The sequence below is a fragment of the Hemitrygon akajei genome, chromosome 13, assembly GCF_048418815.1.
Source record: "Hemitrygon akajei chromosome 13, sHemAka1.3, whole genome shotgun sequence".
NCBI classification, from domain to species: Eukaryota; Metazoa; Chordata; class Chondrichthyes; order Myliobatiformes; family Dasyatidae; genus Hemitrygon; species Hemitrygon akajei.
The window spans coordinates 12,671,392-12,693,937 of record NC_133136.1 but is presented as its reverse complement, the minus strand read 5'-3'; the positions used below and the strand labels follow the sequence as shown (position 1 = coordinate 12,693,937).

The 22,546-nt window shown below is 42.2% G+C and overlaps 1 protein-coding gene across 1 annotated transcript in view; it reads left to right on the top strand.

Moving 5' to 3' along the window:
* Window positions 1–381: 381 nt before the first annotated feature.
* Window positions 382–22,546, top strand: part of nars1 (asparaginyl-tRNA synthetase 1) — a 47,574-nt gene continuing 25,409 nt past the window's right edge. The window contains exons 1-5 of the mRNA XM_073064140.1: window positions 382–508; window positions 15,110–15,192; window positions 15,285–15,350; window positions 16,045–16,137; window positions 17,254–17,343. Of these exons, the coding sequence (XP_072920241.1) occupies window positions 463–508; window positions 15,110–15,192; window positions 15,285–15,350; window positions 16,045–16,137; window positions 17,254–17,343 (378 nt within the window). The 5' untranslated portion in view covers window positions 382–462. The remainder of the gene's footprint in view (window positions 509–15,109; window positions 15,193–15,284; window positions 15,351–16,044; window positions 16,138–17,253; window positions 17,344–22,546) is intronic.

Sequence of the window (22,546 nt, the reverse complement as noted above, 5' to 3'; positions counted from 1 at the left end):
TATTGTGTTTCAGACATGTACTGGTTGCTTTTTTTTATTTCTTGAAAGGATATTTCTGAAATAAATCTAATTTGAGTTTGCTTCTTTCCCAGGAACGCTGATTCACGGCAGTAAACCAAGTATTTTCGGTTCTTTTTTTGGGATTTCCAATATATGCAGCGGTTAATGTTTTTTTTTCGTAACCAGTTGTGAGTTTGGGCGTGAAGCATTGCAGCTACAGTACTCTGTTATCAATCTCTTCCCAGACCCGTCGTTCAGCCTGATGCAATCGGCAGCCCACACCGGCTCCCCTGTGCGCAGACGCGGGCGCTGATTGATAGTTGGCCGGCACACCAGCCGTCCAATCAAAGAGCCGGCAGCGGGTGGAGAGGCGGGGCAGGATGTCGGTCGTTCCCCTTCCTCCTGCTCTGGTTGGTCGCCGGCTTCAGTCGGGTGTTGGAGTCCGGATCGGAGAGCTGCACCATGTCGTCTGGGGACCTGTGCCAGGAGGCGGCGGAGCTGTCGCTGGGTGAGGAACGGGGCTGGGGGAGCTTCGGGACGCCGAGCGGCGCGGTGTGTGTCCCATCCTTCTCCCGGGCGTGGTCGACTGAGGCCGGCTCCTTGGTGTTGCCGGTTCAGACCCGATGCTCAACCGCCCGCCGGCTGGTTTCGGCTTCTCAGAATTGGGTTTATTATCACTTTCGTATGTTGTGAAGTCTGTGGATTTGCGGTAGGAGTATGGTGCAAAGGCATAAAATTGATTTCGCTTCTCATCTGGGTTGTAACCTTACTCTACAGGGGTCATTAGAAAGTTAATAGGGACGTGGGACCACTGCATCCATAAGGAACGTTTGTGCTTGTTCCACTTCAGAATCACGTTCATTATCACTGACATATATTGTGAAATTTGTTATGTGGCAGCAGTACAGTGCAATACTTAAAATTGTTATAAGTTGCTTAAATGTAGAAGCGGACCATTCAGAAATCTGATGGCCGAGGTAGATCTACTGGACTTCATTACCGTATCCTTGTCAGAAGCCATTAGCACCCTAGACCTACAGAAGGGTCTCGGTCCGAAACGTCGACTGTACTCTTTTCCACCAATGCTGCCTGACCTGCTGAGTTCCTTCAGTATTTTGTGTGTGTTGCTTAGACTTACAGCATCCATAGATTTTTTTCTTGTTTTCGATCAATCTTGGTGTATTCACTGCGATCGTTGTTGGGGTTCCCTTCGTACCTGGGTTTTAGTCTGGCTGTGCTGGCGTCCTTAAAGATGCCGCTGGGACACGGGGCCACGGAGAAGCTTATGCGCTTTTTCGACTTCAGAATCAGATTTATTCTTACTGATCTATGCTGTGAAATGTAAGCACGAGATTCTACATCGACTGGAAATCCAGGGCAACGCTCTATCCCTTACCTTCTCCACTTATCGCCTCCCAGCTTCTTACTTCATCCCCCTTCCCCATCCACCTGTCTTTACCTATCACCTTCTGGATTATGCTTCATCCCCTTCCCCACCCCCAACCCTTTTCTGGCTTCTAATCCCCCTTCCTTTCCGGTTCTGATGAAGGGTCTCAGACCGAAACATCGGCTGTTTATTCATTTCCATAGATGCTGCCTGACCTGCCGAGTTCCTCCAGCATTTTGTGTGTGCTGCTGTGAAATGTGTTTGTGTGTTTATTTTTGCTGCAGAAGTGCAGTGCAAAGACATAAAAATTGCTATGTTTCAAAAGACGAATAACAAGATGGTTATGGACCATTAAGGTATCTGATGCCTGGTGTACATGTCTACGGAGTTTGATTGTTATGGTAATCTTATTAGAAGCCACTATCACCAACCAGCATGGGTATGTCCACTGCAGTTGCTATTCAGTTTCCCTTCTGCTCGTACTCTGATGTTGCCTGGATTGTAGTTTGACTATGTTCAGGTTTACAGTGTTGTTAAGAAGGCATATGGTGTGATTGCCTTCATCAACTGTGGGATTGAGTTCAAGAGCCATGTGGTAATGTTACAGCTATATAAGACCTTAGACCCCACTTGGAGTGCTGTGTTCAGTTCTAGTTACCTCACTACAGGAAGAATGTGGATTCTACAGAGAGAGTGCCTTATGAAAATAGGTTGAGTGAACTTGGCCTTTTCCTGGCATTATGGACATTTACACTACACGCTGCATCCGCAAAGCAAACAGCATTATGAAGGACCCCACGTACCCCTCATACAAACTCTTCTCCCTCCTGCTGTCTGGGTAAAGGCACCGAAGCATTCGGGCTCTCACGACCAGACTATGTAACAGTTTCTTCCCGCAAGCTATCAGACTCCTTAATACCCAGAGCCTGGACTGACACCTTACTGCCCTCTACACTGCCTGTTGTGTTATTTATTATTTATTGTAATGCCTGCACTTTTTTGTGCACTTTATGCAGTCCTGGGTAGGTCTGTAGTCTAGTGTAGTTTTTCTCTGTGTTGTTTTCATGTAGTTCAGTGTTTTGTACTGTTTCATGTAGCACCATGGTCCTGAAAAACGTCTTGTTTTTACTGTGTACTGTACCAGCAGTTATGATCGAAATGACAATAAAAAGTGACTTGACTTGACTTTTCTCCTTGGAGCGACGGAAGATGAGAGGTGACCTGATAGAGGTGTATAAGATGATGAGAGGCGTTGATCGTGTGGATAATCAGAGGCTTTTTCCCAGGGCTGAAATAGCTAACTCGAAGGGGCATAGTTTTAAGGTGCTTGGAAATAGGTACAAGGGGGATGTCAGAGGTAACTTTTTTCACACAGAGAGTGATGGGTGTGTGGAATGCACTGCCAGCAATGGTGGTAGAGGCAGATACAATAGGGTCTTTTAAGAGACTCTTAGATAGGTATATGGAGCTTAGAAATATAGAGGGTGATGAGGTAGGGTAATTCTCAGCAGTTTCTAGAGTAGAGTACATGGTCGGCACAACATTGTGGGCCAAACTGCGGTGAATTTCTGTGATTCTGTGTTGGGGTCATTATTTTAACAGGAGGGAAATAAGGCCTCTGAGTCTGTGGGAATCTGGTTGTGCTCGTTCAGCTTCAGAATCAGATTTATTACTGTCTATATGATGTGAAAACTTGTTTTGCAGTAGCAATGCACTACAAAGATTATAAATTGCCAAATAAATAAACAGTGCAAAAAAAAGGAATAGTGTTCATGGACCAATGGCAGAAGGGAAGAAACCCTTCCTGAATCATTACACGTAGGTCTTCAGACTCCATTACCTGCTCCCTAATGGTAGTAATGAGAAGAGGGTATGTCCCAGACAGTGAGGGTCTTTCATGGTGGATGCTGCCGTCCTGAGCCATTGTCCCTTGAAGATGCCCTCAATAGCACGGAGGGTTGTGCTTGAAATGGAGTTTGCTGTGAGTACAAGCCTTTTGCCATCCTTTGATGCAACTAGTCAGAATGCTGGCCATTGTACGGTCATGGAAGTTCGCAGAAATCTTTGAAGTATAAAATCTTCTCAAACTCCGAATGAAGTAGAGCCACTGGCATGCCTTCTTCGTGAATGCATCAGTGTGTTAGGATCAGGGAAGGCTCTTGAAGATGTCAATGCCCAGAGCTTAAAGTTGCTCACTCTTTCTACCAATGAGGACTGGTGCGTATTCTCTTGACTTCCTCTCCCTGAAGTCCCCAGCCAGCTGCTTTATCTTGTTGGCACTGAATGCGAGGTTGTTGCAACACCACACAACCAGCTGATCTATCAGTTTAGTTAAGTTTCAGTTTATTGTCATTTAGAAACCACAAATGCAATGCAGTTTAAAAAGTGAAGCAATGTTCTCTGGAATTATATCACAAAACAGACTACACCAGAAAATCCACATAATGTTTGGTAATCCCCAAATCCAGAGTCCGGAGAGGCTGCTGCGTATTACTATCGTGCTACCATCTTAGCGTGTTCCCTGGAAAGGAGTTCCAAACCCACCAGACGAAACAAGACTACCCAGACATACCAAGTCAGGAGACCAACTCTACCCAACAATCCAAAAACTAAAGCTACAAGACCTACACAAAACCACATAGTTATAGTTAACATATAGTTACAACAGTGCAGAAAATACTATAATTGAAAAAAAACAGAGCATGGGCACAGTAAAAATAGTCCAAAGATGTTAAAAGACTATAAGTTCGAAAGAAACCACCACACAGTTTCCACAAGTCCTCAGGGTCCTGATAGACTCGTCATTCCATGCAGGCGGCAGAAGGGGATACCCCCGCTATGGACTTCCACGGCGCCGGACTCAGCCTGGCAGACGCAGCACACAGTGAAAGCGCCCTGACCGCAGTGGACTCCGAGTCCGTCGAACCTCTGACCTATCTCACTCCTCTAGGCCTCCTCGTTGCCATTTTAGTAGCTTCATATGCAGATTCATTTTTTAGTAGACTGAACATGTTTTCTGTCCACATTTCTACCTCCATCTGAAGAATTATTAATTGAATAATAACCTCAAGAATCTGTTTACTCATACATTAAGTATGTGCAGGCACAACCAAAAATCAGCAAATTTTAAATTTTTTTTGAGATACAGTTTGGAGTAAGCCTGCTGGCCCTTCAAGCCATGCAACCCTAGCAACCGTAATTTAGCCTGGTGACGGGACAGTTTACAATGACCAATTAATTGGTACGCCTTTGAATTGTGGGAAGAAACCAAAGCACCGGATGGAAACCTACGCAGTCACAAGGAGAACGTACAAACTCCTTACAGGCAGTGGTGGGAATTGAACCCAGGTTGCCTGTACTGTAAAGTGTTGTGCATGTCACCCATAAATTTTGAGGATTATAAAGAAGCCAGTAAAGAACTCAAAAAGGGATTTACCAAGCCAAGGAGGGGCCGTCAAGAACCCTTGGCAAGTGTGATTAAAGAGAATCACAAAGCATTCAAAGCCAACATCAAGAGCAGAATAACTAGCGAGCAGGTAGGACCACTCAAGGCTAGAACATGTGCTTGGAGTCTGAGGATGTGGATGAAGTCCTGCATGAGGAATCCATGATGGCACTGAGCTGCGTTCTCCATTGAGTTGCGGCTCAGATTAAGTCGTGTTTTTTCAGTTTTTCTAGGGTTGTAAGGATGCTTTTGTAGACAGGAGTTAGATAAATACTTCATTAGTCCCGAAGGAAATTACAGTGTCACAGTAGCATTACAAGTGCACAGATATTAGAAATGAAGTAAGAGAGATAAAAAGATAAGTTACATCAAACAGTCTTAGCAGGTGGCCCGGGAAAAGCTTGACTCATTAGAGTCTAATGGTCGAGGGTAAGAATGTCCTCATATAGCACTCTTTGGAGCAGTGTAGTTGTCTTAGTCTATTACTGAAAGTACTCCTCTTTTCAGCCGAAGTGGCATACAGAGGGTGAGAACCATTGTCTAGAATTGCCAGGATTTTCCATTGGGTCCTTGGTTCTACCATGCCTCCAGTGTGTCCAGTTTGATTCCTATAAAAGAGCCAGCCTTTCTGATCAGTTTATTGAGTCTACTGACATCACCTGTGTTGTTACCATTGCCCCTGCACACCACTGCATAGAAGATTGTACTGGCGACAACAGCTTGGGTAGAACATGTGAAAGAGAGGACTGCATACTCCAAAGGATCTCAGTCTCCTCAGGAAGCAGATATGACCCTGTGGCCCTTTGTGTACACAGCCTCTATGTTGGTGCTCCACTCAGGTCTGTCATCCAGGTGCACCACCAGGGACTTGTAAGCCCTCTCAATTGATAGTAACGGAGCAGTGCAGGCTTAGTCTTCCTAAAGTCCATCTCCTTTGTCTTACTGATGTTGAGCTACAGGTGACTCAGCTTGCACCATTTGACAAAGTCCTCCACTTGGGCCCTGTATTTATCCTTCTGTCCTCCCTTTATACAGCCAGCTATTACTGAATCATCAGAGAATTTCTGCAGATACGAACATAAGAAATGGGAGTAGGAGTAGGCCATCCGGCCAATCGATCATGCCCTGCCATTGAATAAGATCATGGTTGATCTGTTTGTAAACTCAGCTCCATCTACCTGCCTTTTCCCCATAATCCTTAATTTCCTTACTATGTCAAAACCTATCTAATTGTTTCTTAAATATATTTAGTGAGGAAGCCTCAACTGCTTCCCTGGGCAGAGAATTCCATAGATTCACCACTCTGAGGAAAAAGTTCATCCTCATCTCCATCCTAAATCTTCTCCCAGAATCTTGAGGCAATGTTCCCTTGTTCTAGTCTCACCTACCAATGGAAACAACTTTCCTACTTTTATCTATCCCTTTCAAAATTTTGTATGTTACTATAAGATCTCCTCGCATTCTTCTGAATTCCAGAGAGTATAGTCCCAGGTGACTCATTCTCTCCTCATAGGTTAACTCCTTCATCCCTGGAATCAACCTGGTGAACCTCCTCTGCACCGCCTCCAAAGCCAGTATATCCTTCCTCAAGTATGGAGACCAGAACTGCACACAGTACTCCAGGTGTGGCCTCACCAGTACCCTGTATAGTTGCAGCATGACCTCCCTGCTCTTGAATTCAATCCTTCTAGCAATGAAGGCCAACATTTGCCTTCTTAATAACCTGTTGTACCTGCAAGCCAACTTATTACGATTCATGCACAACAGCATGCTGCAATGTTTTGACCATTTAAAAAATAATCTGCTCTTCTATTATTCCTTACAAAGTGGATGATTTTGCATTTACCAACGTTGTATTCCATCTGCCAGACCTTGGCCCACTCACTTAACCTATCTATATCTGTCTGCAGACTCTCCACATCCTCTGTACAATTTGCTTTTCCATTCAGTTTAGTGTCATCAGCAAATTTTCCTACGCTACACTCAGTTCCCTCTTCCAAACCATCAATATCAATGGTAAACAGCTGCAGGCCCAGCACTGACCCCTGCGGCATCTCACTCACCACTGACAGCCAACTGGAGAAACACCCATTTATACCAACCCCCTTCCTTCTAACCAAAACACTATCCATGCCAATTCACTTCCTCCGACTCCATGCATCTGTATCTTATTTATAAGTCTTGTGCGGCACCTTATCGAATGCCTTCTGGAAATCCAAGTATACGACATCCACCTGTCCCCCTCTATCCACTGCACTCATTATGTCCTCAAAGAACTCCAGAACTCCAGAACTCCTCAAAGAATTTTTCCTTATTGTCTTACAAGGGACCTACGTTGACTTTAGCCTCCCTCTTCTGCTTTATATATTTATAAAAACTTTTGCTATCTGTTTTTATATTTTGTGCTAATTTACTTTCATACTCTATCTTCCCTTTCCTTATTTCTTGTTTAGTTGTTCTTTGTTGCTTTTTAAAGTTTTCCCAATCCTTCAGTCTCTTTGCCACTTTGTACACATGAGCTTTTAATGTGATACTATCTTTTATTTCCTTATAACAGAGGATATGACTGTTCTATCTAAAATCTGATGTATACAGGGTAAATAGGAAGGGAGCAAATACAGGCCCCTGTGGGACCCTAGTGCTGCTTATAGCTATGTTAGGGTCAGGTTGGGTTTTGCGGACAGGAATGTGGGGGAATCAGAGGTCAGGCCAGAGTCTGAGTCTCCACTTTGTGTTTGGGGGCCAGTGACCTGGACTGTGGATGAGGCCCCTCCCGGTCGACTCTAGTACTTGCTGATGCAATAGGCACCTGAATGAAAGTGCAGGAAATGGAAAGATAGCGATATTGTGCAAGGCAGAAGGGATTAGTATAGCTGGGAAATTGATTGCTAATTCATTAAGTTCAGTATGAAATTGTAGGCCTAAATGCTCGTACTATTCATCTGCAGATTTCCTCGTGTTTGTTGTACTATTCAATGTTCGTTGCTTGACTTGCGTTACAAAACTGTTCTCGACTGTATCATCTCGTCTCTGAAGGATTGATTACGCAACCAGAAATGTTTTTCAGAAAAAGGAGCTGTCACTTTTAGAATGCAACGGAGAAGTGTGCTGAGCCTTCAGTTTATAATGGTGACCATAGTGGAAACACAGAATTTAACATTTTTAAGTTTACTAACAATATAAGGGTGATTCTTTAACTAGGGAAATTATCCTGTTCCTTGGATAGATTTACAAGAAAAAAAGTCTTTACCAAAACGAGCACTGATGTTTTAGTAACTTTTGTCTTCAAAATAAAGTAATAATAAGTATTAAATTCATTAAACTTTTGGTTTGTATTTTCTCACAAGAACTTTTAAAGGACATGTCCAGTTCATGGTTATTTTTTATAGAATTTGTACATATTTTATAGCAAAGAACCACTGTCCCTAGCACTTCCGTCATTACCAAAACCCAACATATTTTAAAGACCACATCTAGCTTTTTCAAACAACTGCTTATGTGGTTGCCATGGGAATGAGAAGTTACAGGGGAGTATCTGAATATTGTCTATCTGTTTATTATAATTGCAGTGTGTCATTGGCTGTTTATCCGTCTGTAGTTTTTTTGATTCTATTGTGGTTCTTTGTATCTCCTGTGAATGCCAGCAAGAAAATGAGTCCTAGGTTAGTATATCGTGTCATATACCTACTTTAATAATTTGCTCTTTGAGCAGTTATGCTCTTGATATCCAAGGAACTTTTAGCTGGCCTTATAGTTGGTGCAGGAAAGGTTCCCTTAAATTGGTTTCTGGGTAAGCTGGCCATCTTTTGGAGATTGAGAGTAGCTGATAATTTTTAAAATGATGTTAGTGAGACCTACAGAATTCAGAGAGAGAAGATGCCTTGGCTGCCTATGGGACTTTGTTTTTGAGTATCCAACAAGTCAGATAGCATCAGTTTGTCTTATCAATGAAGCTTAATCTTTCCTGGATATTTTTTCACTTGTAGCTCTCCTATTCTCTTTTTTTTTGTTTGCTTTTGTTTGAAATGAAGCTGCATACGTCAAGATGCTCTTCATTGACTACAGCTCACCATTCGGTGCTTTCATCAGCCTGATTCCACAACCTACAGTCCTGGACCAGCATGAATAACTTCATTCACCTCAACACTGAACTGACCACTAAAACCAACCTACAGATGAACTTTCTAGGACTCTACATCTCATGTCTTCAGTAATATTCATTTACTTTTTTAATATTTGCAAACGTTTTCTTTTGTGGTCATTTGTTAGTCTATGTTATTTATAGTTTTTCATGAATTCTGTTGTATTTCTTTATTTTCCTGGACATGCCTGCAAGTAAACAAATATCAGAGTAGCATATGGTTGGTATACAGTACGTAGTTTGATAATATATTTATTTTGACTTTGAAATGGACCTTGCTGTTGCTGTGCCAACCTAACAGCTAATTTCCACGTCTAGTGAAATGTACTTTGTGCTATTCCATTTCTGGAGCACTTTTCTTTTTATACCAAAGTCCAATGTAGAAGTTATGCAAGTCTTTCCTAATTTTTAATTGCCAAGTACAAACAGTAGCATCTGAACTACTTCAGTGTGATTCATTTATCAGTACAGCTATTCAAGTGTGATGTAATGTTTCAAGGGTAATAAGCCGCATGAAAGGACTATCACCGACATATCACCTTTGGAACCAGAGGAGCCAACACACTTAACTACTGTTATGCCATCATCAAGGATACTTAACATGCCATCCCATGCCCACACTGTAGAAAGTCCGATTACCTGGCTTCTATTCCCAGCATAAGGCAAAGACTAAAGATCGCAGCACCAGTGGTGAGGACAAAGGAAGTATGGTCAAGGGAGGCAGAGGAGTACTTGCAGGACTGCTTTGAGTTGGTGGAATGGACAGTATTCAGGGGTTCATCTCAGAGTCTGAGTATGCCGAGACCAGTGATCCCGAACCTTGCAAGGAGTCCAGGTGTGACTACAGAAGGCTATTTTAAGAGTTCAGAAGCAAATCCAGTTGAGGGTAGAGATGGAATCAGATGCATGCCAACTCTGGCAGGGTTTGTAAGCCATTACTTTCTACAAAGCAAAACCTAATGTCATGAATACTTGTAGTGCTTCATTCCCAAATGAGCTCAACAGCTTTTATGCATGCTTTGAGAAGGAGAATAAATCTACATCAGTGTAAATTCCTGCCGCATCTGGTGGTTCTGTGATCTTAGTCTCAGAGGCCAAAGTCAGAATATCTTTGAAGAGAGTGAACCCTCGCAAGGCTTCAGGCACTGCTGAAGTTGGATGTTTCTACCTGCTTCAAAAGGGTGGCATTCAAACCAGTGCCCAAGGAGATCAGGGTGATTGGCCTCAATGGCTTTTACCCAGCAGCACTCACATCTACTGTGATAAGTGCTTTGAGAGGTTGGCCTTGGCCAGAGTCAACTTGTGTCTAAGCGACGACTTGAACCCAACTGCAATTTGCTTATGGCCTCCGTAATTGGATGCAATCTCACTAGGTCTCCACTCGGCCTTGGATTACCTAGCCAGTAATAATACTACGTCAGCCTGCTGTTTATTGATAACAGTTCAGCATTCAACATAATCATACCCTGAGTTCTAAGTCTCAAAACCTGGGCCTTTATACATCAACTGGATCCTTGACTTCCGTACTAGGAGTTCACAGTCAGTGTGGATTGGAAATAACATCTCCTCCTTGCTGATGATAACACCAGCACGCCTCTAGGATGCGTGCTTAGCCCACTGCTGTACTCTCTACACCCATAACTCTGGCTAGGCACAGCTGAAATGCTATCTATAAATTTGCTGATAACACAACTATTGCCGGCAGAATTTCAGATGACAAGAAGGCATACAGGAGTGAGATAGATCAGCTGGTTGAGTGTTGTTGCACCAATAACTTTGCACTCAGTATCATTAAAACCAAAGAATTGATTGTGGACTTCAGGAAGGGGAAGCCAAAGCAACACACACCAGTCCTCAGTGGAAAGGCTGAGCAGTTCTGAGTTCTGGGTGTCAACATCTCTGAAGATATATCTGGGGCCAAACATATTGGTGCAATTACAAAGAAGGCTCGTCAGTGGGTGTGCCAGTGGTATCTCACCAAAAATACTCTCAGATTTCTACAGATGCACTGTGGAGGGGCTGCTGCAGGGGGTTGGAAAAATCTCTAGAAAGTTGTAAACTTGGCCATCATGAGCACTAGCCTCTCCAGCATCAAGAACGTCTTCAGAAAGCTGGCATCCATTGTTAAGGGCCCCCATCACCCAGGACCTGCCATCTTCTCATTGCTACCTTTAAGGAGGAGGTACTGAGCCTGAAGGGAGATGCTCAATATTTCAGGAACAGCTGCTTCCTCTCTGCCATCAGATTTCTGAATGGACAATGACTCCATGAACGTTACCTCACTGTTTTTCCCCTCTCTCTTTTTGCCCTATTTATTTAAGTTTTAAAAAATTAATAATATGACCTATTTACTCGGATTTTTCAGAAGGCATTTGATAAGATGCCACACAAGGCTGCTTAACAAGATAAAGTTCTGTGGCTTTATAGGAAAGATACTGGCATTGATAGCAGAATGGCTGACAGGCAGGAGACAGATGTGGGAATATAGGGGGCCTTTTCTGATTGACTGCCAATGACTAGTGGTGTTCCTCAGGGTTTGGTGTTGGGACTGCTGCTTTTCACATTGTTTGTCAGTGATTTAGATAATGGAATTGATGGCTTTGTGGCAAAGTTTGCAGATGATACAAAGAAAATTGGAGGGGTAAGTACTGCTGAGGAAGCAAAGCGATTGCAGCAGGGCTTAGACAATTTGGAAGAATGGGCAAAAAAGTTGCAGATGGAATACAGTGTTGGGAAATGTATGATAATACATTTTGGTAAAAGGAACAATAGTGCAGATTATTATCTAAGTAGGAAGAAGGTTCAAACATCAGGGGTGCAAAGGGACTTGGAAGTCCTCGTGCAAGACTCCCAGAAGGTTAATTTACAAGTTGAGTCTTTAGGAAATCAGGCGAATGCAATGTTGGCATTTATTTCGAGGGGAATAGAATATTAAAGCAAGGAGATGGTGCTGAGCCTTTATAAGACGCTAGTCAAGCCGGATTGGAGTATTGTCAACAGTTTCTCAGAAAGGATGTGTTGTCATTGGAGAGATTCCAGAGGAGGTTCACAAGGATGATTCCAGGAATGAAGGGATTAACATGTGAAGAATGTTAGGCAGCTTTTGGCTTGTACTATTGGAGTATAAAGTTGCATTGTTTGCTGTGTAACCAAAACTATGTAGTCAGCTTTGTGTTTGCTATTTGCTATGTATGTATCCAATTTAGTAGGAGAATGAAATCTCTGTATTGTCTGTACTATTGAACACATCAGTAACTTAAGAATGTAGCCAAATAAGAAGATAATGGTGTGTTAATGAGAGGCTAGCTAAGAGATAACTGTGGCCAGGGATGAGGTAACACGTGGCCCAAAAAGTAGATTAGAACATGATTAAGTTAATGGGTAGAAACCATAGTGGGAAGTCGGGAGCTGATGTACTGATGATACGCAACTGTAGACGGATAGGATATGCTAATGCAACTAAACCAGGAGATTGCTATAAAAAATGCTATGTACAAGGATTGGTGGGCAATCAGCGACTAGCTCACTGACTGTCTCAGCTTTGATTTGCAAATTAAAGTTTAATACTACTTGAAGAATCTTCTGCATCTCCTGGTCGTTTGTGGGGCACAAGAAACCACGACAGTACTCACTGGAATTCAGAAGAAAATGAGGGGATCTCATTGAACCCTAGTGAATGTTGAAAGGATGTGGATGTGGTGAGTATGTTCTAGTATCCAGAACTAGAGGGCACAGCCTCCAAATTGAGGGACAACCCTTCAGAACAGAGGGAAGGAGGAATTTTTTTAGCCAGACTAAATTTAGCCTCTCATTAACACACCATTATCTTCTTATTTGGCTACATTCTTAAGTTACTGATGTGTTCAATAGTACAGACAATACAGAGATTTCATTCTCCTACTAAATTGGATACATACATAGCAAATAGCAAACACAAAGCTGACTACATAGTTTTGGTTACACAGCAAACAATGCAACTTTATACTCCAATAGTACAAGCCAAAAGCTGCCTAACATTCTTCACATGTTAATCCCTTCATTCCTGGAATCATCCTTGTGATTTAGCCATATATATCAGTATATAGCCACATACTGATGTGGCTATCAAGTCTGTGGGTATATTTAAGGAGGAAGAAGTTGATCATTTCCTGACTGGTCAGGGTATAAGAGGATATGGCGAGAAGGCAGGTGTTTGGGGTTCAGTGGGATCTGCGATAACCATGATGGAGTGGTGGACTTGATGGGCTGAATGGGTAATTCTGATCTTGTGGTCTTTTATTTATTATATTTATAGTTCTTTAAAATTCTGTATTGCATTGTACCGCTGCTGCAAAACAACAAATTGAAGATGTATGCCAGTGATAGTAAACCTGATTCTGATAACTTGGTATGGCTCCCATTTTGAATTATCTTTACTGGCATTTATGAAGTAGAAATCATTCACAAAAAACATAATCCAAATGATTCTGGACTATAAAGTGTAAAATATTTGTTCAAAATTATAAACTAATAATCACATTTCCCAGATGTAAGCGGTGACACTTAAAGGATGGTGTGGATTAAATCTATTGTCATGGTAGAGAAGAATGAGACTAATTAGTATTGAACAAATAAAAGTGGATAATTTACTGAATTGAAAATCAGCTGCTGTACAGAATACATTGCTAATAAAAGTAGTCCTAGTGAAAGGTCACAGCCCGAAATGTCAATGTTTGTTCCCCCTCCGTAGATGCTGCCTGGCTTTCTGAGTTTCTTGGGGTTTTTTTTCCAGCATCTGCAGGATCTCTTGTGTTTAGAAATAGTCTTTTTTTCTGCACCCATTAAAACATCTGCCTGTGATGTTAATAGCAAAAATATGTGCCTAATTAGATTATTCCTGTGTGTACAGTCCTGGACCTGTAGATATTTGTAAAAGGATATTTCACTGAAATGCATATTGCTGCAAGGTTGTGTTGATGATTATTTAAGAAAATTAAAGAAAGAGATTGGTTAGCATATCCTGTATCTTTTATACAAGAAACCAAAAAATAAGAGTACACATATTCATTCATGCTTTTTAAGTACAACCTTTTTTGCCTCTTGACGCAAACAGATATTTTTCAGACATATGTTTGTTTATGTCGCCTTAATGATGATTAAGTTGAGTAATATTTGGAAACTAGTAAATTCAAGCTCGCTTGAAGAGATGTGTACATAGTCTCATTTGGAAGGATCTCGGCCCGAAACGTCGATGGTACTTCTTCCTATAGATGCTAACTGGGCTGCTGCGTTCCACCATCATTTTGTGTGTGTGTTACATAGTCTAGACTGACGTTTGTACGAAACAGACAGAATAAATACTGTATTGTTGGATTTTCCTCCTTGTAGATTAGAAGTGGAGCTGGTGTTTTAGCGAGTATGTCTAGTCGATATCTGACTGAGCAGCCTTATTTAGGATTCAATCTGCTCATCCCACTCAGGAAAGGCCCTGGAAAAGGTGCCCTAAAAATAGCCTGCCTACTCTTGCCCACAGAGGTATTGCCCGCACACACTCTTGCCAGAATATGTAGACCCATCGGTAACCAACCCCTTTGAGGAATATCATGCTTATCTCAAATGATTGCACCACTAGTTGGTATCATCAGAAATTGATGAGTCATGGCGCATCATAGCACAGAAACAGGCCTTTGGCCCATCTAGTCCATGCCAAGCTATTATTCTGCCTAGACCATAGATAGTCATAGAATTCATCTCATTTTTGTATGATCTTGTTGAACACAATACTATTGTCACATCTGGGTTGAAATTATCATTGAAAAATAGAATATCTTTGACTAATCAATGACTAAGTCAACTGCACTGCTCCAAAGAGCGCTATATGAGGTCATTCTTCCCCTCAGTCATTAGGCTGTATAATGAGTCAACCTACAGCTGGGGAAGTGATGACCCTCCTCCCCCCCCCCCCCCCCGTTAGACTGTTCGTGGTAACTTATTTTTTATTCTTTCTACTTCTCATCTAAAATTTATATCTGTGCTCTTGTAATGCTACTGTGACTCTGTGATTTCCTTTTGGATCAATAATGAGTCATGTTGAGTTAATACTTGGGATGTGATATGTACGGAACCCTTTCAAATAATATTACTTTATATTTCGCAGGTGAATTATATGTCTCTGAACGTGAAGGTGATGATGCTACTGGAAATGGAACAAAGGAAAAACCATTTAAAACTGCACTTTGTGTAAGCTCTCAATCAATGATGCTGTAAAATTAATGACTCTTTCCACAAAAATGTGTCTCATGAATTAACTCTGTTTTTGCTCATTTTTGTAGGCCTTACACACAGTGGAAAAGGAACCATTCCCAACAATTTATGTTGATTCCCAAAAGGAAAATGAGGTAATTGCAAATTGGGAAGTCTTGCTTGCAAAAATGTGTAATATGTATCCCCTTGGACCTTGTTATTTAAACTTTTTATTTGAGATATTAGGATATTGTATTGATCCTTTCCACACATTGGGCTGCAGCCTTGCTGTTTCTTTTAGCATTTTTGGTTGTTTTTTTTTACAAGGCTGAGTTGTTAGCTTGACACTCAACCCAGCATGGACGGAAAGCAGGCAAGGAGGAATTGTAAGAGGAAACATTATTGGGGCATCCTGGTAGCGTAGGGGATAGTGCAATGCTATTGCAGCTTGGGGAGTCGGAGTTCAATTCCAGCACTATCCGTAAGGTGTATGTGCGTTCTCCCCATGACTGCGTGGGTTTCCTCTCAAATGGCATATCAGTTAATACGTTAATTAATCATTGTAAATTTTCCACTGATTAGGCTGTTGAGAAGATGGATTGCTAGGCAGTTGCAGCTCGTTGGGCAGGAAAGGTTTGCTCCGCACTGTATTTTTAAATAAAATTTTTAAAATATTGAGAATGGGTAGGAAACAAAGGTGACATAGAGTATCTTCTCAGTGATTGTCTCCTTTGCTCGGTGCAGGCAGAGAGGAGTGCAGAAAAATTAATGAATGAGTGCATCGAAATTCATTCTTTCTGTTGATAGTTGATGCAACTGCAATGACCCTGTCTGACAATTTCCTTTCAGCGCTGGGAAGTTATATCAAAATCACAAATGAAAAATCTTAAAAAGCTTTGGCAACGAGATCAAATGAAGGCTGCATCAAAACTTAAAAAAGAGGTAAAAAAATTTTAATCATTGGTACCCTTCTTATTTTGTTCTGTCTTTGCCATGGAGTCACTACAGCACAGAAATAGGCCTTACGTCCCTTTCTGCACCAAACTATTATTCTGCTTAATCCCATTGACCTGTATCTGAATCATAGCTCTCCATAATCCTCCCATCCATGTACTTATCCAAATTTCTGTTAAATTTTGAAACCAAACCCACATCCACTCATTCCACACTCTTCTCAGCCTCTAAGTGAAGAAACTTACTCTCGAGTTCCCGTTAAACATTACACTTTTAACCCATGACCTCCAGTTCTCATCTCAGTGGGAAAAATCCTGGTTACATTTATCCTATATATCCCCCCCTCATAATTTTTCTACCTCTATCAAAACCTTCACATTCTCCTACGCTCCAGGGAATAAAGTCCTAACCTATTCAGCCTACTGTATAACTCGGGTCCTCAAGTCCCTTCACTGCCTTGTAAGTTTTTTCTACACTATTTGAATGATCATTTGAATTGGTGTTGAATTGTTCGAGTGCTGGTAACTGCCTAGATTAAGCTATTTGCAGATAGTTTTGAAATGCACTGATAGATTGAGCTAAGACAGTAACAACTACCATGCTTTTCCAGCACTATTTTGTGAGAAACTTAGAGCTATTGGTGAATTATAACTTGCTGAAATTGATCCTGACCCAGACATGATATAAAATGAGGAAATCCTCCAGGTGCAAAGCTTTGGTAGCCATTAATGTAAAGTTCCGGAGTTGGTTTCCCTAAGCTTAAAATGCTGTATGCATCACGTGTGGGGTCAGAAATAAAACGTGCTTCATGAACCCATTGACGAGAATTATTAAATGATTAGAATATGAAAAACAAAGAACTAGACTGCACTCATTGAGTCAGGTTGCATTTGTGGAAAGTGAAATGGTGTTAATTTTAAAGATGCCATGATGGTCGATAGTGAAATTTTATTCAGATGTATTTTGTCATAAGGCCTTTTTGTGCTGTGTATTTACCATGTAAAGGTTTGGCTGCTAGAATTCATACAATTCTAGAAATATTTTGTTAGAACGGAAGAGGACTATACTGTATTCTGCTAATAAGCATTTCAAAACTTACTATAGCAAGAAGATGCAGTGCGTCGGGAGATGAACCTGGAAGAGGCCAAAAAGATTGTTATTGCACTGGACCCTAGTCTTCCGGAGCCACATCAGGTAATTGGTATAAATGGTTGACATTAACTGAAATTCTAAAAAAAATTATCACACCCGGCAATTTTGTATCTACTGCATTTATTGGTGGATAGTGATGGACAATTAATCAGCTAATCAGAGAACGTGGCTGCAAGAGCACGCCCAATATCAACAATGGTGAGCGCAGTTCATCAAATCTAAGGGAAAGACATCAGCTCCAGACATGACAAATGGATGATGCACACTCCCCTGCCCCCAGTGCAAAGGTCCGTCTCTACCTGATTTGATTTACCTTTGGATAAGAGGTACAGGAGTCTTGGGTCTCACACCACCAGGTTCAGGAACGGTTATTACCTCTCAACCATCAGGCTCCTGAACCAGTGTGAATCACTTCTCTCACCCCAACACAAATGATTCATAACCAATGGACTCACTTCCAAGGACTCTACAACTCTTCTTCACAATATTATTTATGTATTAATATTTTATCTTTTGACAAATTGCACAATTAGTCTTTTGTCCATTGTTCGTCTGTCTTTGTATAGTTTTTCATTGATTCTATTGTGTTTCTTTGTATCTACTATGAATGCTTACAAGGAAAGAGAGTCCATTGGTTGAGGGAACTGTTCAATGTTGTTTTGAGTAAAGTAATCCTCCCTGGTTGAATAACTATTCCTGAACCTGGTGATATAGGACCTGAGTCTCCTGTACCACCTTCCTGGTGGCAGCAATGAGAAGAGAGTATGGACTTGATGGTATTCAATGGCATTGTTATTTCCAAGTCCTAAGGCCCATCATTGATGAAAAGCTAAACCAGATCAGCACATAAATACCATATCTATTGAGAACAGGTCAAATGTTGGTATGCTGGTGAGCAGTTTGCCTGCTTATGCCCCAGGAACACTCCACCTACGAGATACAAGTCTGAACATGAGAACCATACGTAATGGAAGCAGGCTATTTAGTCGCCAGTGGACATCCATCCTTATTAATCCTATCCTCCAGCACTCGACTTTAGCATTCTGAACTTGGGGATTTTAAGTGCTGAGCTTGACACTTCGTAAGTGCTCATACTGTCGTGGTTTCTCGTGCCCCACAAACGACCAGGAGACGCAGAAGATTCTTCAAGAAGTATTAAACTTTAAATTGCAAATCAAAGCTGAGACAGTCATTGAGCTAGTCGCCGATTGCCCACCGATCCTTGTACATTGCATTTTTTATAGCAATCTCCTGGTTTAATTGCATTAGCATATCCAATCGGTCTACAGTTGCGTATCACAAGTACATCCGCCACTATTGTTTCTACCCATTGACTTAATCATGTTCTAATCTACATCTCTTAGCTACCGCTCATTAACACACCATTATCTTCTACATTCTTAAGATTTAGTTCTCCTACTAAATTGGATACATGCATAGCAAATAGCAAGCTCAAAGCTGACTACATAGTTTTGGTTACACAGCAAACAATGCAACTTTTATACTCCAATATATCCCCCCTTTGAGACCCATAGGGTCTCACACAGAGAAAGAAGACTAAGAGTCCGTGCACAAAAGCCCCAATAAACTCAAGCACTTATTCCCAAATCTCGGGTTAAACTATAATTTTCTGCGCCAAGACCTCAAAGTATTCTCTCCCTGTTACCCTGGGCCGCTGAGCCAAAAACCTGTCCCTTTGTACCTGAGACAGGGAAAAAGACTCAGAAGCCCTTACAATTTACTCCCACACTGTCGTTTTGCTCTTGTTCATCCTGCAGGTGTTGTAGGCTGTAACGATACATTTTCGGTGTTTCTTTCTCCGCTAAGCTTTCTTCAGTAATTGCCACGAGCATTGGAAATTGCTTGGTTGCAGCACGCACTACAAGAGACTTGAGACTAGGAAGAAAACAGCACAGCACAAGCGCACAGCTCAACAATACAATACTGACCGTAATTGCCATTTTAGTCAGCCATGCTCCCCATCCTCCTAGTCTACTTTCTAACCAGTCAAATAACTGATGTCCGCGAAGCCTGTAAATAAGGTGACCAAAAACCATCCTTCTTTATTTTCTTTATCACTTCCCCCCCTTGCACAATGGTCAATCCCTAGCGCTTCTGAAATCAGAATCGTCAGTAGAGGGGTGGGCGCTACCAACAAACCGTCTTCCATGCTCCACAAGCCTTCCGGGTTCTGCTTGGCCCCCCTTCATCTCCGCATTGTCTGTTCTGCCAAAGTTGCCTTACCTTGTATTTCAATTAGGTCCTCTACCACGGGTTCTGGAGCTAGGCTTACCTGGGGGCAATGACAGCTGATGTACATCCAGATGCTTTTCTGACTGCCTCGTCCGCAGCTTGATTTCCCTTTGTTATTACATCATTTCCCTTTTTATGTGCCTGGCATTTTACTATAGCCAATGCTTTAGGTTTCATTATGGCTTTTATTAAGTTTAGAATTTGCTGACAATGTTGTATGGGATCTCCACTGCTTTTTAAAAAATCTCTCTGTTTCCACACTGCCCTGAACAAATGGCATACTCCATTAGCATATGCCGAATCAGTATAGATATCTACTTTCTCACCTTACATCATTTCACACGCAGCTGTCAGGGCTTTGATTTCCACTAGTTGGGCGGAACACGGTTGGGGACAGGACTCCATCCTAATAATCTTATAGCTCGACTGATCCTGCTGCACTACTGAGAACCCTGCATGATTTCCATCATAATTGCTATAACAAGAGCCATCTACGAACAGAACCTTTTTATCTGCATCCTCTAGTGGTTCTGACCGTAAATCTGCTCTCAATTTGGCAAATGCCATCATCTTCCCTACACAATCATGGGGTTCTCCTTCATAGCCCAAAGGGACAAAATCGGCTATATTACTGGTACTGCATCTCTGTATATAGTTATGTCTGGAAATGTCAATAGTATCTGATACGCTGCTATCCTGGCTGGCGTCAGCACAAATTTCCCTCTTTCCAGCAATTCTGCTACTTTGTGGTGTGTGTACAGAGTCACAGGATAGCCCAGGGTTACAGATGATGCCTTTTCATATGCATAGTACAGCGCCACCAATCCCTGATAACAGGGTGGATACCGCTGAGCCACCTCATCTAGTCTCGTACTGTAGTATGCTATCGGCTGCTTTGCTTTTCCTGTGCCTGTCTCTTGTGTTAGAACCGCTGTGACATAACCCTCCTGTCGGTTGGATACATACAAATGAAAAACCTTCTCGTAGTCAGGCAAAGCTAATGCTGGTGCTGACTGCAATTCCTGCTTAATAGTATTGAAAGCTATCTCCGCCTCTCCATTCCACTGTAAGCCGTTCTTCAAATTTGTATGTCCTGCTTCTTTCATTATCTTTCTCAAAGGTGCCACAATCTCAGCATATTCTCCTATCCAATCTGTGCTGTACCCTGCCATTTCCAAAAACGTCATCATCTGCCCTACAGTCTGGGGTTTTGGGGCCTCAGTTATTGCCTCAATCTGATCTGGTGCTATCTCCTTCACTCCCTTGGATATTACCCTGCCTAAGTATTCCAGTTGCTGTGTGCAAAATTGCAGTTTCTTTTTGGATACTTTATGTCCTCCGTGCGCCAGCTTCTCTAACAGAGTTATAGTGTCCTGCTCACACTGTTCCTTACTGTGGGAGCAAATCAACAGGTCATCCACATACTGTAACAATGTACTTTCCAATGGCATGCCCTCTAGGTCTGCCTTCAACACCTGATTAAAAACATGTGGTGAATGTTTAAACCCTTGTGGCATTCTGGTACAGGTATACTGAGCACCTCTGTAAGTAAATGCAAACAGATACTGACACTGGTCGGCTAGAGGAATGCTGAAGAAAGCCGAACACAAATCAATCACTGAAAAGTAACTTGCTTCTGGTGGAACATTAGTCAAAAGCGTGTGTGGGTTGGGGACTGTCCTCTACCACATCATTTACCGCTCGCAAATCATGCACCAATCTTCACTTAGATTTATCTGCTTTTAAGACCGGCAGCAACGGGGTATTGCATGGACTGTTTGTTCTTTTAAGCACTCCTATTTCAAGCAACCCCTGCACTGTCGATGCTATTCCCTCTTCTGCTTCTGGTCTTAGAGGGTATTGTGGTCTCCTGGGTGGAATTGCCCCCCTTTTCAGCCTTATTTCCACCGGACTAGCTGTTTTTATTTTCCCTACGTCCGTGTCATGCTGTGACCACAGAATAGATGGCAACTCATTTAACCTTCTATCTTTCTGCTGGCCTCTTTCCTTTCCCAGCAATGGCATGTGTGTTTGGGGAGTTATTTTGACCTCTCTCACTGTCCCTACCATATCTACACTTACCATTATTTTAATGCAATTGTTGTCTTCTGATATCCACACCTCCGGCGTGATTTTCCTCCACACTGTTACGGTTTCAGCACTCTTAACTAAGGGTCCTAAGTCTTTAGACTGATATCCCTTGTTTACCAACAACGTTACATGGGGCGCAGCCTCCGGTATCCTATACCATTTTTCTAAAAAGGTGTTCCACTTAACTTGTAAAGCTGCCCCTTGCTTTCCAATTATCACAGCCTCCCCTTCCAGGTGCTGTTGGGTACATGCCTCCAGGTGCCATCTCTCCTCTAACTCCCTGTTCTGAGTCTCGTCAAAAATCATTGTACAATGTAGCTCAGATTTGGGCATTACCGCACTGGGTAATATAGCCTGCACGCCCTTTTTCCATTTTTCCCAGGTTCCCTGAATCTGATCTGCGATGTCTCCTATCCAAAAGACATTAGCCTTCTTGTCTTCTCGCACTATCAATTGAGCCCCTGCTCTTTCCACACTCAGCCCATTTCTGGTGCATTCTAATTTTAATTGCAGTTTCAATAAGGCATCTCTGCCTAACAAATTAATCGGAGTTCTTTTAAATACTAGCACCGGCAAAACAATTTCTTTATTTCCCATTCTCAACTGCACTGGAGCCGTGGACTGTGTCAACTGTGTTTTCCCCGAGAACCCTACCGTCTTAATAAACTTTCCTGACATGGGAAGGTGAAGGGCATACTGTGGCTGTATACAAGTGTACGTGGCTCCAGTATCTATCATCATTGGTGTCAGTTGCCCTTCTAACATAACCTGAACAATGGGTTCCTCGTCTGCCTCCCTTGTTATCATTGGGTATTGTCCCTTCCCACTCGAGTTCTCGGGGCACCCCTGATACCTCGCATAGGGGTTCACAGGTCCGCTTGGGCCTGTGGGGGCTGGTCCT